The sequence below is a fragment of the Tenrec ecaudatus genome, chromosome 12 (assembly GCF_050624435.1).
Source record: "Tenrec ecaudatus isolate mTenEca1 chromosome 12, mTenEca1.hap1, whole genome shotgun sequence".
In the NCBI taxonomy this organism is placed as follows: domain Eukaryota; kingdom Metazoa; phylum Chordata; class Mammalia; order Afrosoricida; family Tenrecidae; genus Tenrec; species Tenrec ecaudatus.
In genome coordinates this window covers 48,378,771-48,396,715 of record NC_134541.1, presented here as the reverse complement: position 1 = coordinate 48,396,715, position 17,945 = coordinate 48,378,771, and the positions used below count along the sequence as shown (strand labels likewise).

Here is a 17,945-nt window from a genome sequence, read left to right as displayed (position 1 = left end):
GCTGATGAAGATCACGGATTGCAACTTTCAGTGTGTATTATGACTCAATGAAGGTAACCAAAATCCTCACAACTGGGCTAATTAGGAACAAAATGGTAAATGGAGAAAAGATTGAAGTTGTTAGTGACTGTCTTGCTTGGATCCACAATCAATGTTCACAGCAGCAGCGGACAAAAGACTAAAAGAGGAGTCGCATTGGGTGAATCTGCCACACGAACCTCTAACGAGCATTGAAGGGCAAAGCTGTTACGTTGAGGACTAAAGTATGCCCAACTCAAGTCATGATATTTCTCATCACCTCATTTGCATGAAAGAGTTGCATGTTAAGTAAGGAAGGCCAAAGAGGAATGGATGCACTTGGGTGGAGGTGCTGAAGAAGAATGTTGACAATACCATGGGCAGACAGATTTGTCTTGGAAGAAGTACGGCCAGAGTACTCCTTAGAGGTAAGGATGGCAAGACTTTGCCTTGCGTACTTTGGACATATTGTCAGGAGCGGCAGGTCTCTGGAAAAGGACATTACGCTTGGTAAAGTGGAGGGGCATTGACAAAGAGGAAGCCCCTCAACCAGATGGATTGATACGATTGATACAGTGGTGGCGACAATGGGATCACACATATATCACTTGTGAGGATGGTGCATGGCAGGTCAGCATTTCGTTCTGTATAAAGTTGGTGGCACATAACAAGAACAAGAACAATAACACGTATGAACTAAAACCCTAGTATCAATACTTTCTGGCTTACCTTTGAATATACACACGTACCTGATTTATTTATCCTCTTTAATTCAATAGAAGAACTAGCTTTTACTAAGTTTTATTTTCCAATTACCTAAGGTTTTCTATAGTATTTTGTTAGTGGGAAAAACTAGAGTAATGTACAATATAAAATATTCACAATAATAAATTGGACAATTATTTCCTTATATTGAATCCATATGCCTATATCTTATATTAAAACCATATATCTCTTAATCCTGAAGCCTATTGCTTTATAGATTATAATCACAAGTATATGAAGCATAAAGTACAGGTGACCTAAATTATGTGTAGCATTTGAGAAACAAACTAGATATAATCAATAGAAATAAGTATTACCATTTGAAATATGTTTTTTAGAAAAAAATTTTTCACTTTTATTCCTATTCTCTATAGTTTTTAATTCAGTTCAATTTAAAGCTAAAGCTAATAAACTATAACAACAGTTCTGAAAAATGAACAGACATGATTCTATGTCAAAAAAAAATGTAAGCTCTAACAAGGGGTGGCATTTGTTGGTCAGAAACATGACTCATGCATCTTTCAAGATTCACAATGAAATAAGGCAATTTCATCCAATCACTCCAAATGCCTCAATATTGTTAAAACCATCACCGTGTTTCCTTTTAAAAAATCACTGTAGCAGATGTCATAAAATAACTGCAGTGAAACATTCCAGCAGCCAGCTTCTTAATTGCTCCTCTCTTGATTATAAAAATGCATCAAAAAGTAAATCGTCACCGTGCATAAAATGAAAAAAATAATTAACATTTAAATTACTTCTCATACCACCTGCTCCTTACAGACTGGGCTGAAATGAAGGTACCTGATGTATAAAGAGTAATGAAACAAATTGAGTTTCTTTCTGAGGTAGAGAAAACAAAGTAACACTTAACATTGAAATCCAAATTAGGATGGATGGATATACCTTTGACACAGCGAGGAAGGTCTGGGGGTTCCCGCATCGGATGATTCAGGTGATTTGGTTAAGTCAGGAATAGAGGTTAAGTATAATAAATATGACATCCAATATATGTGATATCATAGTGGGTGATAATTTAATAAAAGCCAGACAGAAAAGCACCCTTTACTTTAACAGATGTGACGTTCTGTGTCTTTCAAAGCAGGCATTGCTACCGATCTTTGAGTTGAAGGCTGTACCATTAAAAGTAAGCTGCAGTGTGAAAGCCTAGTGGTGCTGTGTAGACAAGCGAAATGCCCAGGGAATTTGTTAGGAGAAGATAGCAAATCATGCAACTCACTGAGTGCGTTCCCACTGAAGACAAAACACTGACCAGGGGAACACAGAAAACATCCCGGCAGGTTCTGAGCTGATTTTATAAGCCTAATTTGAGATAAATGTCCCTTATTTTTCTCATTTAATATGGCTGGTTTTATTTTTTTATGATTTGAGCACGTGCACACACACAAAACTCAATAAATAAAATTAGGCAAAGCAAACAAAACTGACATTCTCAGTGTATCGATGCCCACTTGCCTCCTGTCATCACTACCTGCTTCATCAACAAAATGATTCTTCAGAAGCAGCCTCTGAGGACGATAATGAAATTGGAGAGGTTCATAATGCATTATGGAGTTCACATCCTCATTTGCTGTCTATGCATTCGATATAACACAGAAGTTGTAGAATTAGTAGCATTAGTAGAAGATGATAGAGCTCCCTGTAATTGGCCACATGATTGTGCTGGTCAGAGGTCAAAGCATGAACCTCAGGACAGGATTACATTGACTGTTTCTGGATGGCACTTCGTTTCTGCTTCCACTCATGTCTCAATCCATCTTTTTACTAGAAAACTACAGATAATAATAGATTTATGCTGCCACCAACATTTTAGGCAGGAAAAGAACAAAAGTCCAGTAAAAGAACAAAAGGATTTTCATGCCCTACTACCCACCACCCATCTTCAGTTTGTCGTCCTGCGGTGAGTTTGAGGCTGCTGGGCTGCTGGAAGCTGGGGCACTGGGAGCTCAGAAACAAGCACGACAATTCAGAGGACAGGATTACTACTAAGACAGTAGGAATACAGACTGTGTAATCTACTTTTGAAAATTAGTCAATGACAACTTTATGGATAAAAACAGAACATTGTTCTATTTGCTGGCTTTGGACATGCTCTAAGGAAGGATACATTGCTGAAGGAAGTCATCATGTTTGGTAAAATAGAGGGCCAGCAATGAGGAGGAAGACTTTCAGTGGGTCTGATTGACATGATAGGCACAATAATGGACTAGAACTAGAGCAGTGGTCGGCAAACAGCGGCTTCTCAGCCATATGCAGCTCTTCTGGTACATACATGGGCTATTAATTAAAACGGACAGATTTTAAAGATATTGTTCAAATAATAGGGATTTCATTGTTTTTAAAAATATATTCTCGGCCCTCAAATAATTTTTTAATTGCTGTGAGTAACAGAAGTGGCTCTTGTGTCTCAAAAATGTTTGCCATCCCCTAGACTAGCACAAGCTGTGATTCCAAGGAAGACAAAGGACAGTGTAACATTTCAACCTGCTGTACTAAAGTTGCCATGCATTGTAGTGGACTCAATGGTAGTTGTCTACTCACCTATGATGAGATATCCCCACCCCCCAAAAGCAGAAAAAAATTTAAAGCTATGTAATTAAATTTTTGTTACAAAACAACCTTATCACCTTCGAAGGATTCTCCATTAAACTTAATACATTTGTGAAGTCTGCGATTCCACTCTTGGAAACTTTTGCAAACTCATCTGTCTGGATAGCTGACAGCACCTTGGTGGTTTGTTTCCTCACCTCTTCTGTGTCATCAAATTGTTGTCCTCTCATGTCCCTCGGCCCCCGTGGAAACAAAAAGAAGTCTCACAGAATGAGTTCAGGTGAGTAAGGTGCTGGGGCAAGAGAGGCATTTGCCAAAAACTGGCACACTGAGATGACTGCATGAGCAGGTGCCTTGTCATGGCAGCAAAACTGGTCCCTCATCGACCACAAATCAGGCCTATTTCTGTTGCACACGGTTGAGCTATCTTTTAATAACCTTCAAATAGAAAACTTGATTAACAGGCAGACTTGGTGGAATGAAATCCAAATGTACTATGAGTTGACAGTTTCATCCATTCTGGAAGTTGACAGGCGTACAGAATGAGGTTGTCATCAATAGACATTTCACTTCTTTTGAAATGAGAAAACCACTCATACACTTGAGTTTTTCTCATAGCGCTGTCCTTGAACATTGTGTTCAACATCACCACAGTTTCTGCGACATTTTTCCTGAGCAAGAAACAAATTTCACAACTGCATGCTGCTCTTTAAAACTGACCAACACCATAAATGAGGTTTGAGTAAAATGGCTTTTATAAAAAATTATGAAAAGATATAGAATCTGGGATCTTAAAGGCTTGAAGATAAACAAGTGGTCCTCTAGCTCAGAAGCATCAAAGCCCACATGGAAGAAGCACACCAGCCTATCTGACCATGAGATGTAAAAGGGACCAGTTTTCAGACATCAAAGAACTAAAAATCATATCAGTGGGTGCCCACCTTCCTGATATGATCAATGAAGACAAAAATGTTCATAAGCAAATGTGCTGAAGAAAGCTGATGGTGCCTGGCTTTCAAAAGACATAACATCTGGGGTATTAACAAGTGGCCATCTAGTTCAGAAGCAACAAAGCCCACATGGAAGAAACACATCAGCCTGTGTGCCCACGAGCTGTCGAAGGGATCAGATATCAAGCATTAAGGAACAAAAACAACATATCATTGTAAATGTGGGTGAGCACAGAGTGGAGATTCAAAGCTCATCGGTAGCCAACTGGACACCCCTTACTGAAGGGTTGTGGGGAGGAGATGAGCCAGTCAAGGTGCAGGGTAGCAACGATGAAACATATAACTTTCCTCTAGCTCTTAAATGCTTCCTCCCTCCCACTGTCATGATCCAAATTCTACCTTACAAATCCGGCTAGACCAGAGGAGGTTCATTGGTACAAATAGCAATTGGAAACACAGGGAATCCAGGACAGATGACTCCTTCAGGACCAGTGGTGAAAGTGGCGATGCCTGGAGGGTGGAGGGAATGTGGAGTAGAAAGGGGGAACTAATTATAAGAATCTATGCATAGCCTGCTCCCTGGGGAATGGACAGCAGAGAAGAGGGCAGGGGAAGACGTCGGACAGTGTAACATATGACAAAATAATAATAATTTATGAATAATGAAGGGTTCATGAGATAGGGGGGAGTGGGGAGTGAGGGGGGAAATGAACAGTCGATATTAAGGGTTCAAGTAGAAGGCAAATGTTTTGAGAATGATGATGGCAACAAATGTACAAATGTGCTTGACACAATGGATGCATGTATGTATGATAAGAATTGCACAAGCCCCCAATAAAATGATTAAAAAAATTCACTGTGACCAAAGAGAACCTTCCCAGATGACAGCACTTGGTGTACTAACTCAGAGCAAGTATCTCGATGCTCTCCTAGTGGGAAAAATCCATACTATGAAAGTTTTGTTCCACCAGCACAATCCCAGGAATTTTGTACCCCCTTGTACCTATCTATTATCTATGTATATATGTATGTCTGTATCTATCTATCTATCAATCATCTATCTATCTATGCAACACTATGCTTATTGTTTATTAAAAGAAATAGAATTGGGACCAAATATATATGTTTTATGTAACACTTGAACAAAAAGGCCAATATACAGAATAATTTTTTTTAAATTGCTACATTCCTGGTCATCCATGCATAGTTGTGTTCCCAATCAAATGTCTATATCTGACTTAGCAGTCAGTGGATGGTTGCAGAATATCCTCCCAGTAATATACCTGTCTTGTTCGCCTTCGTTTCGAGGGAAAAACAGAAACAAAAAAAGGTCCAATAAAATTGTGGCTTCTGAAGGGAACTTCTGGGCCAATTAAATCCTTGGCAGAGAAGTTGTCAGCTCAGAAGTTTATGATCACTTTTTTTTAAGGGCCAGGAGTCCCAAAGGGATAACTTGGTGGAGACTCATGGAGGACAGATGCCGATCCAGGGGCTTATTAAGAAGCCATTTTAAGAAAATTTCAAGTTGCACTGGTAATAACAACATCAAGAAATTTTCTCTGAGGCATTTGTTGCCCCCCCCCCCCACCACCCCATTCCCCCTCACCTACGTGTTCTTCAGGTGTAACAAGGGCTGTCCTGCAAGAATGTCTTTGGGAAACACTACAAATTACACTTAAAAGGAACCAAATTTGAGACCCTCAAGCATGTCAAAATCGCTATTTTGAAGTGGTGGAAGTGACATACTAGAAACTGGAAAGCTTTGCTGTGGGCCCTAGAGCTGCTATGAGTCATTATTGGCCTGGAGCAGTGGACTTAGATGATTAGGAAATGGAAAAGTGGATAATTCTTCAGGGAAGGTTAGCAAGATGGGAATACTGCTTCAAGAAACATATAGACCTAGGTAAGTGGTATGTTGGAAACAATAGTTTCACATTTTGATATTTTTGTTTAAAAACTATGATTTTGTAGCAATGCTTTTAATAATTTTTATATTAATAACACCAACAAAACACATTTTTATAGTAAATATTTAAAAATGCAAGTAGAAGTAAAATTCTTAAGGAATATTTTAATGCTGCCTCTATATATCTTATGCTAAAAATGAGGCATCTCTTTAGAGATGCTGGCCTATATTATCATCTCTCCTATTGGGTTACTCACCTAGGTGACGTCATTTCACTGGATTGCATCTGTGACTGAACCCATTGAGGAAGAGGCAATGCAAATATCTGAGAAGAGCTACCATATGTGGAACCTTGGATTACGTCTGTTGACATTTTTTATTTCAGTGCTCCTAGGGACAAGGCCATTGTGCTATTGTGCAATTTTATCAGCATGAACTTCTGCTGGATATTCTTCTTTATTTCAAATCCATATTTGTGGTTGAGCTAACTTCAAATACTAATGTCGCAACATCTGTGCTCATACACCTGGGAACCATGAAAGATGTATCCTGAATAGTATCTGCATTTCCAATCTTATAATAAAATGCTACAAAAAAGACACACATTTTTCCTGGCCTACATTAAAAAATATTCCAACACTTTCTTCTTTCAAAAGTTCCTTAAGAGAAAAAGATAACTAGTATTTCTGAAGTTTTTTTTTAATTTCAAAACCTTATCTTTCTATTTGAGCCCTTATTTTTTTAAAATCATTTTATTGGGGGCCCAAACAACTCTTATCACAATCCATACATCCGTCAAATGTGTAAAGCTACAAGAGTAACTCTATAAATATAACAAAATTTCATTTAGTTTTGTTTATACATAAAAGTAATTCTAATAAATGCATAGGAGATGTCATACAGTGGAAGATATGACAAAATAATAATTTGTAAATTATCAAGGGTTTATGAGGGAGGGGGTATGTTAAGGGAGGGGAAAAATAAGGAGCTGATGTCAGGGGCTTGGGTAGAGAGCGGATGTTCTGAGAATGCTGAAGACAATGAATGTACAAATGTGCTTTACACAATTGATGTATGTGTGGATTGTGATAAGAGTTGCATGAACCCCTAATAAAATGATTAAAAAATAAATATTATAAATATCAAGAAAATCTTAAACTATATTCTCAATGTGTTTTCAAAAGGATTCTTTAATGAATATATGAATCAAAAGAAAGTAATACAAATATTCTACTACTTTCAATAATCTTGCTACTTTTCTTCTGTAGTTTTATTAATGTCACCATAGTAATGTTTTTGAAAAGTAGAAATCATGGTTTAGCCAAGCTCTCTGAAGCAATGTATTCGAATTTTGGCAAAGAAAGTAGTAAATGAATGCAATGAAATGCTTCCCACTCCCTCAGCAGTAATTGTCCTATCTTTATAGGCTACAATCTGCAGTAAGGTGAAGAGTTTAGATCCCTATAAAAAACTGCCTGTAGGAGACAATGGACAATAAAGCATGCTGAACCATTTGTTTTAAGAGAATTATGTAAAACATGGGGAACTGTTACAGGGTCAAAATAGGAAAGATGGGGAATGAAGCTTGGAAAGAAACTCCATGTGGAAATTCTCTTCTGGACTCTGCCATCAAATGAGCAAATAATTTTAAATATTTAAAATTTGTTGAGCATTTTCCATGTGCCACTATTGCCGTAAATGGTTCTAGGCACGGTCATGTCAAGTATCTGTGCTAACAAAGAAGGACAGACATGGCAAATTCAAGCCCACAGGCATTTGCTGGGTTCCAGTGAAAATTCAAACATGAGGTCAAACTGTATTGATAACTGGAGGTGATTGGAATGAAATAGTTGGAAACCGAAGGGACAGTAGTTGGAACATATGATCTTGAAGATAGAAATGAAGCTGGAGATCACATGACAAAAGTTTGCTAGACCAACAACTTCATCACTAATACCTTTTTAATTCTCCAGATAGAATACACAGAAGTAAAATTCAACACACATATTGGAAGAAATCATCTGGAAGCTTAATATTAGCAGCCCAAATGAGGCCAGGTCTGACTCTGCAGAAGAGCAGTTGCTCAGCTGTAAATACAAGCTGTGGCTAAAGAAAATGAAAGCAAGTCTATGAAAGGCAAACTCTGACCTTGCATATATCCTGCCTGAATTTCCAGAACAGATTTGAGTCCTCGAGCACTCGTAACAGAAAGCCTAACGAGCTGTGGGATGATATCAAGAACATCATGCTCGAAGAAAGAAAATGGCCATTGTTAAAGCCAGAAGATCAATGTGGATGTCTGAAGACTCTGCCACTTGCTCTTGATTGTAGAGTAGCCAATGCAAATGGAAGAAAGGATGACGTGAAAGAGCTGAGCAGACTATTTCAAAGGACAGGTCAAAGAGACAAAATAAAGTATAATGACGAAGTGCCCAAATATTGTCATCAGAAAACCAGAAAAGACTAAAATGATCAAAAGATTTGAAGCTGAAAGAACTTAAGAAAAAGTCCAAGCCTCCAGTTGAAATACTAAAAGTGGAAAATATCAAATGATGTAGGAAGCATCAAAAGATGCATAGAGTTACTGTGCCAAAAGGTATTGGGTGACATTTAACTATTTCATGAGACAGCATACGGTCAAGAACATCTAGTGCTGAAGGAGGACGTCCAAGCTGCACTGAAGGCATTAGGCCAAACCAGGCTTCAGGGGTTGATGGAACACCAATTGAAATGCTTCAAAAAGCTGATGCTGCACAAGCACTCACTCACGCCAACACATTTGCAAGACAGCTACCTGGGCCAGCTGATTGGAGGAAATCCAAATTGTACCATTCCAAAGAAAGACAACCCTCAACAGACTGTGGGAATTATTTTAAAATATGATTAATATCACATGAAAGTAAAATTTTATATTCAGCACTGGTCGCAGCAGTATATCAACAGGGACTTGCTAGAAATTTCATCCTGATTTAGAAGAGGATGTGGAACAAGGGATATGATTGCTGATGTCAGATGGATTTTGGCAGAAAGTAAAAACTACCAAAATGATATTTAATTGTGATTTAGTGTCTATGCAAATGCTTTCAAGTATGTGGATAATAACAAACCTCAGAAAGTATGGAGAACAATTGGAATTTCAGAACATATGTAACCTATACATAGGTTGACCTGCACATGTGCTCTGGCAGAACCCATATATAGATCAACAAAATACAGGGATGCTGCATGGCTTACAATTAGGAAGTGTGTCAGGGCTGTATGCTTTCACCACATTTATTTAATCTATATGCTGAGCAAATAATGCAAGCCACTGAACTGTCTGCAGAATATAACATCAAGATCTGAGGAAGGCTTATTAACACCCTTTGTTACACAGATGAAACAACCTTACCTGCTGAAAGTGAGGGGGCCTTGAAGCACCTGCTGAGGAAGCTAGCAAGGACAGCAGTCTTCAATATGGATTACAACTGAATTTAAAGAAAACCCAAATCTTCACAACTCACCAAATTAATAACATCATGACAAATGAGAAAATCAAGATTGAAGTTGTCAAGGACGCCATCTTACTTGGATCCAAAGTCATTTCTCATGGAAGCAGCAGTCATGAGATCAAATGCCACATTGCATTGGGTAAATGTGTGGCACAACCTATCTTTCAGGTGTGGAAGTGTAAGGATGTCACTTTGAGCCTACGGTGTGCAAGTGTCAGAGAATGACAAAGAAGAAACGAATCTGCTTTTGAAGTACAGCCCGCATGTTCCCTAGAAGCTAGCAGTGTGTGGCTTCTCACCTATTTTGTTCATGTTCTCCAGACAGAGCAGGCCCTGGGAACGGGTGTCAGGTTTGGTAGAGTGGAAGCACAGTTAACTGGGGGAAGACCTAGACAAGGTGCATTGACACACTAGGCTTCTATGTTTCAACAATTGTCAGGATGGTGCGGGACCTGCCAGTGTTTCTAATGGCACCTGATAACACCTTCACCAGCACCATAGCTCAAACACATGAATTCTTCATCACCCTTCCTTATTCAAGGTTTAACTTCCACATGTATATGAGGTAATTGAAAATATTATGGCTTGGATCAGAATACTGTGTTATAGATGCAGTGGAATAAATGTAGCAAAATCACTAAAATGTCTTTGCAATGAATTTTTTTTCCAGTTCTCCTGCTAAGAATAGTTTCAAACTTTGAAAGCTGTTGTTACTATAGATCTAATTTTATAATTGATAATAGGGTTTTCTGTAAATTTGGAAACTATTGATCATGTTAGTTCATAAACATTCCAGTGATCACTCTCTAATTGTTTTGCAAGTACGTGTTTAAGAGGAGCATGAATTGCACCATGGGATAACAGACAGGTGACTGCATACGTTTCTGTTAAGAGATGGCTTTATATTTGGAAGGAGCACTGGTGGTCCAGTGGGTTACTTATTGTGATGTTCAAAAGATGAGGCTCTCTCCTCCAGTGCAGACTGACAACCTGGGAAACCCACAGGGTTACTTCTACCAGGTCCTGAAGGCTTGCTCTCAGTCAGAAGAGACTTGACAATAGTGGATTTGTTTTTCTATGTTTGCTAATAGAATTCCTAAAGGTCTTCAATAAATGCAATTTTTTTCTCATAATGGTTTTAAAAATAGACATCCTAAGATTCAAAATGTCACTTTCCTTCTTATACTGAATTGTTTTAAAATAATACTACACATTAATTCCTCTAACATCTTTAGATTTTAACATGAGTCAACATTGAGATATATCAATATTACAGGACAAAGTGGTCATTTTATAAAGTTAATAAAATATGTATATTTTATATATAACCTTCTTGAATTACTATCAATACTACTATATTGATCATGGATAATATTAAAAGGATAATGCATTTGTTTTCAGTCAATTTCAGAGATTTTTATGAATTTTTCTATAATTTCCACAGGCCATTTCTCAATACCATAATTTTAGGAATACAATTAAACATAAGTGAATAATAAAAAATACCTTCATGCAATTTGAACATGTTATATCTTCTTTTGCTGCTACCAGATTTATTCTGCTATCAAAAATAAGTTAAAAGTAAGTAAAATGTTATATTCTTCCTCCACAAACTCCAATTGAATGAGGAGAACATGGACTGTCTAATTCCACGCAGAAATCCAAAGAATCGCGATATTCGCAAAGCTCTATGAGCAGACCCACCTTCTTTCCTTTCTTCTACTTCCGGGTCATCTACGACTGGAATCACTTCTGGTTGTGCAACAATCCTGGCATCATCTTCGGTGGATGAAAACTCTAAATGGAAGAAAACAGAAGGAGACCCAGGTATGTCTCCCTTGCGATCATTTAGAAAACACAGTCACCACTAAGCAGCCAGGGCCCTGGTACAACATAGACTATTACATTTCTCTTTCGTTTCTTTGTTTCCTAGGAGTCCTGGTGTTGTGTCTGGTAACATGCTGGGCTGGTAGCATCAAAATTAGCAGAGCAAATCGACAAGTCCCTCTCTGGGAAAAGATGAGGTTTTCCACGCACATAAAGGTTCACAGTGTCAGGGACCTTCATGGACAGTTCTGTCCTGCAGGGAAACTGTGACTCACATCAACCTGATGCCGTGAGCTTTTTCTTTAAGTATAAATAAACAAGTGCATAAAACAGCACTATTGTCTTTCTCAAATCATCAGTCTAAATTCCACACGCCAGCACTCATACCCATGGCTGTATATATAAGTCACAGCTCACAGTTTCATTTCATCCTTGAATAATAATGTATTCCTTTAAAAATACCTTCTGTTTCCATATATGAGCTCTGGGGCTCTGTCTCAATTTTCATTTCATTCTTCTTTGGATCATCCTCTTGCCCTATTAAGAATAGTGATAAGAGAGTAAATGTGGTACATATGACTGTAATTTCATACCTCCTTTGAAAAATCAATATGTTCAGAAATCACATTTTAATCATGCACAGAGCCAGAGAGAGCAGGTTTGAACCAAAGTGGTGAGTGCAGATACAATTTTTCAAATGATTAAACATATATAATTTTATGAAAAATTTCCAGATAACTTAGACATAATTCTCTGCTTTGAATTAGATGGTAGAGTTAGTATTTAGCTTATCAGTTCAGTGGACATGTATGGTCACACCTAGAAATTTTGAAAAATTAAATAATTTCTAAACTGTTAGAGTACGTTTCATTTAATTTTTCTTTATGATGCAGGCATTTCTAGTACTGAAGCTTCTTAGGGAAAATAGTGTATATATTAAATAATCGTGCATTCCATAAATACTTTTATGGAATTGTGCATTCCATAAACACTCCATCAAGAGAGCAAAAACAAGACCAACAGCAACAACTACAACAGAAACAGGAGTAGTGTAAACACATAGGAACTGGTCATAACAATAGCTTAATCATTATTTTAAAACATACACTTAGTATAGCAAAGGTCAGGAGAGAATGTAGCCAAATTAATTGATTACTCTGAGACTGATTATCTAGTAATTCCAGCCCCCCCCACTTTATTTCTTTCCCTTCCTTTGTGTTTCCTTCCCTTCCCTGCAAGAGTATAGAACATTTAACTGCTTATTAAAAGAGGAAATAGAAATATGTCCACTTTGCCTCTTGTTGATGGAATTTTTGTGCTGAAGATATTAAATTATGTTACTAAAACAAATGCATAAACAGCTCTTCTGGACCTGGGGTTTGTTATGGCACAGAGGCAATGCGGTTTGTCTGGTGCAGCCCCGTGGTAGACTTCGGTACTGTTCCAACCTTTCCCTACACCTGGGGCTATACTGTCGTAGAGCGCCACCAAAGTAACTGTTGATGAAACGTGTGAGAATTTGTGAGAAAAGCAGAAATAGATTAGCTTGTATAAAAGAAACCTGCAACTACTTATAACGATAAAAACATTTTGTAAGCCTAGTTTACATATATCAATATGCCTAAGAGGCTAACCTTATATGCTTCTTTACCTTTTGAATCTTAATGTGCTTCAGTTAGATCATATTGATGTGAACGAGGGGAAGGGCAGAGTGGAGACCCAAAGTCCATCTGTAGACAATTGGACATTCCCTCACAGAAGGCTCACAAGAAGAGATGAGCCAGTGAGTATAGCACGGATGAAACAGACAACTTTCCTCTAGTTCTTTAATACCCTCCCCCCACTACCATGACCCCAATTCTACCTTAAAAATCCAGCTAGACCAGAGTATGTACACTGAGGCAGATAAGAACTGGAAACACAGGGAATCCAGGACAGATAAACCTCTCAGGACCAATAATGAGATTAACCATACCAGGAGGGGAAAGGGAAGATGGGGGAGAAAAGGGGACCGATCACAAGACTCGACATATGATTCCCTCCCAGGGGGACAAACAGCAGAAAAGTGGGTGAAGCTGAGACAGTGGTTGGGGTAAGACATGACAAATATAATACCGTAATTTATAAATTATCAAGTGTTCATGGGGGAGGGAAGGGGGTGATACCAAGGGCTTAAGTACAAAGAAAATGTTTTAAAGATGATGAGGGCAACATATGTACAAATGTGCTTCACCCAATGGATGGATGGATGGATGGTGATCAGAGCTGTAAGAGCTCCCAGTAAAATGATTAAAAACAACTGTCATGGTGACCCACATACAATGACACTTTGGATCATGCGGTTTCATCTGCATGTGCTACAATATGGGCTGTTGTTTCCAGTGCTGCTAGTGTTTTTCTAGTTGTTGATATTGTCTAATTTTCTGGTATTTCATATTTATTTATTAAAATCCCAGGGGCCTTTGTTTTGTAAAACAGAAAATCCATAAGTGTGGAAAGAGTGAGGGAGTGATTCAGGAAGAGCAAAGAGGAGCCGTCTGGCCTGCATTAGGGAGGAAGGCTTTCCAACAAAATGGCACTTAGAACCGGTCAACAAAAACTGCCATCAAGCCCATTCTGACAGAGACTTGTGACTTGTGGTAACTATTACTTGTGAACCTGTATGAATAACATTTTTGAGAATTAAGAAATAATTCATGGAAATGAAGGAGAAAAATGTAAAAAGTCTTCTTTATTCACTAATAGTATAATAATCTAATTCAATGCAGACAATTTTGTTGTCAGCACTCATGTAATTGAAGAAATATATTTGAGCAATTTAAAACTCTATCATATGTTATTCTATGATTAGAAATGATACTAAACATTGCTAAGGATCCTTCGTCGTCTAGTGCGGGAGGAGGTCTGGGTGGAGCGTACCGCCGTGAGTTACCCCAGCGTGGCACCAATCCTACTGAGTCCTTGGTTCATTATCTGCTAGTGTAGCACCAAGTGCCAAGTAGTTTTGCCACATCCAATTCCTCCTAAACTCAATTTTAGTCAAAATAATCTGATGAAACAATCACAATTAAGAAACATTTATCTATTTGAGGTTGAAGCTAGAAATCTCAAGAAGTCTTTGATGGTTTTCTCTCTCTCATGACTTCAGTCAAATATCAAGGCTTGACAATTCTACAAAATGTTTCTCCTTTTCTTTTTTCTTTCCCTTCAATGTTACGGGCCCTTCCTTCATGCAGAGAGGCGCCATCTTTCTCCCAGGCCATATCACTTTCCCCTCTTATAACTGATCTTGTGAATTGCTGGACTATGTCTTTTAAAAGATCAATTCGATCAATGCTTTTTTCTGCTCCTAAACTCCACTGCTTTGCACTCTCTAGAGCCGCGCTACTCAAGGTCGCGTCCGTGGACACGCCATATTGGAATTACCTGGGGTCTTTGTTAAAATGCAGACTTTCTTCTGGCCTTCTCCAAGAATTACAGAATTAAAGTCTAAATTTTAGCAAGATCTTCAGGTGCTACTCTTTTATTTCTTTTTTAAAGATCATTTTATTGGGTGCCCTTACAGCCCTTATAACATTCCATACATCAATTGTATAAAGCATATTTGTACATATGTTGCAATCATTATCTTCTGGGCATTTACTTTCTATCGAGCCCTTGGTATCAGCTTCTCTTTTTGCCCTCCTTCCCACCCCCACCCTGTGACCCCTTGATAAATTATAAATCATCACTATTTTCTTTTTTTATCATACAAACCATTTTCAAAAATGCTTTAATAAGTTCATCCACAACTCTGAGCATGTAAACAAACATACGTGATACAGAATATAAGTCAAGATCCTCCGGTACATGTTGACTTACATTAAAGGGTCAAGAAGAAATGTATTATTTACATTGAGATTATCTATTGCTGTGTGTAGAAAGTTTAAATTAGCTGCAAGAAATTTTATCTAGACATGCACCTGCCAACTGATACGATCTGGTATTTACTGGGTCGACTAATTGCAAACATTTCTTTGGTTCCTTTAAATGTGGTCAGGCAGGTGCAGAAGTTGGTGCTCATGGTGAGTGTCTTTCTTCTAAACGCCTCTCTCGTCGCAGGCTGGCTCTCAGGAACTCACAGCTGTTAAGGTGACGTAGTCCTTTTTTGGGAAGTCCTGCACGCTGCTGCTCAAACAGGTTTTGTTCTTTTGCCTTTGTCATTAGCTCTTTGGTTTTCTGCATTTCTCCCTTTAAGAAACACGATGCACAGGATATACCAATGAGGCTTTCAAGGTCTTTCCTGCTTTTCAGAGCCTTTATACTGGTTAAATTCTGCATCATGTCCATGATACTTTCTGATGATTTCTCAACTTCAGATAATAACATCATGAATTTATCATTTGATGCAGACTTTTGTCATTCAGGTAACCTGGAATGGAGGTAATTTGATTTCCCCCTCTTTCCATTTGTTCTTGTTTTTCAGAACTTGTGGGCGAAGCAAATGGACTCATTTGCCAGGTCCCAGTTGTTGGAGAAAAACTTGCAAGACTTTTTTTTTTTGGACGTTTGAAGGCTCAAATGAATTTTCTGCTATCAGATCTTCTAATTTCAGTGATCTTTTAACAGGCATTTCGAGAGTCGGGGGCCGCCGCCAGGTCAAACAAACCGAACTCCCTCCCTGGGGTGGAGACGCGGCAGCCCATCACTATTTTCATAGCTTGCACCGATCACTGTCTCCTAGTGGTTGAATGTCCTTTAGTTCTTTTTGGCGACTCTGTATTATTTTCATCTTATTTTGATATTTCATACATCATTCAGTATTTTCTCCAAAGAATCTTTCAACATTGTGGCTCAAAGGAGAGAAAAAGTATTCAGGAATTTCCAAACAGATGGACCTCTGGCTTCTTACCTGTGTGCAGAGCATCATCTAGAAGCTGGAGATGGCCTTCACTCGGGTCGTGAGCACACAAGGCTAACTGTGTGCATGTGCATAAACAGCAAGCTATAAACTATGGTTTGTGTTTTTGCCTACATGAAAATTACACCTCAGTTGAAAAAAATTAAGAGGCACAAAAAAGATATTTTCAAGTAAAAGAAGAAAAAGGGGATTTGTGGGGAGATCAACTTCCTTATGAATTATGAAAACAAAATGGGGAATACCATACTTATTTACCGAGTTGTGATGAATAGAAATAAATCTGTATGTACATTAAAGCTCGAGATACTGTGTACCTGCAATTGTCAACCCCCACAGAATGCCAGGCTTCCCCTATAGGTTTCACACTGATGCTACTAAATGAAGAAGTCCAAGCGACACTGAATGCATTCGTTAAAAACAAGATTGCAGGAGTCAATGCCAATGTTAGACTTGAAGACTGCTAGAACATTCTTATGAATGTCTCTTGTGGGGATATGTACTCACATCATTTATATATAAGTGCAGGCATAATCTTCTGAAGCACAGCATTGATTTATGTATGCATGAACACATATGCTCAGCGTGCCTCACTCCCGACAACAGCGCATTGTATACTACGACCAGAGAGGGATGAAATCTCTATTTCCCTCTTTATTCCTTAGATGAGTCAATGCTACTACCAGTTAGAAAGTAATACAACATTGTTTCACTCAAATTTATTTATTTATTTCTCATCATCAGAAACCATAAAGAGTGGCATCACCTAACCCTGGTCACTCATCCCATGATGAATTGCATGTCCTTAATGGAAGACCTGTCACAGGCTGGCACATTCACATTCTCTGCCATCGAGTCGCTCCCAACAGAGGCTGGCAATGTTCCTTAATTAAGATCAATGGAGTGCTTGCTCTTACAACCCATACAGCAGCAGAAACCCACACCGACTGTGGGCAAAGGTCTTTGTAGTCAGATGTGCAATATAGCACTAACTTGCTGAAAAAGTCACTTTTAGGCCACAGTAGATGCCAAGAAACTTGAGAGTGCTCACTGGTGGACAACAGATTTAAGAGTGAAACATTCTCAATAGGTTACATTGCATACGGTGATATTAATATGGAAAATGGAAAGTCCTAACATCCGCTTTATAAAATCAGCCTCAGGTGAAGGAGTGGGCGGGATCATCCTTATTTCTGAAGATTTTTCATTTTGGACCTACACTAGATAAGCCAGCCATCTAGAAAGAGAAAGATTCTCGATTTATCATCTAGAAAACATTTTTAGGTTTTCCTAAAATATAGAAAAGTCTTTCAAGCAAACAAGACCTATTACAAATGAAAGATAAGAGGAAATTTCTTGTAAAGGAAACTATTTTCTAAGTCATTTACTCAGAAAAATAAAAAGAGAAAAAATATCATTTGTTTACAATTAACTATAAGAAATGAAAATGTGATGAACGCATTTCTTGGTTTTGAGGTTTACGGTCATGATTTCATAGGCCACCCATTTAAATTGTCCTT

At 38.2% G+C, this 17,945-nt stretch overlaps 1 protein-coding gene and 1 pseudogene across 1 annotated transcript in view; both read right to left on the bottom strand.

Moving 5' to 3' along the window:
* The window catches only part of LOC142422460 (ADP-ribose glycohydrolase MACROD2-like), a 971,437-nt gene that overhangs the window by 42,705 nt on the left and 910,787 nt on the right, over positions 1-17,945 (bottom strand). Inside the window, exons 9-10 of the mRNA XM_075527841.1 lie at positions 11,991-12,065; positions 11,406-11,498 (exon numbers count right to left, since the gene is read on the bottom strand). Coding sequence (XP_075383956.1) covers positions 11,406-11,498; positions 11,991-12,065 — 168 coding nt within the window. The remainder of the gene's footprint in view (positions 1-11,405; positions 11,499-11,990; positions 12,066-17,945) is intronic.
* Positions 15,404-16,149, bottom strand: LOC142422461 (centromere protein R pseudogene; annotated as a pseudogene).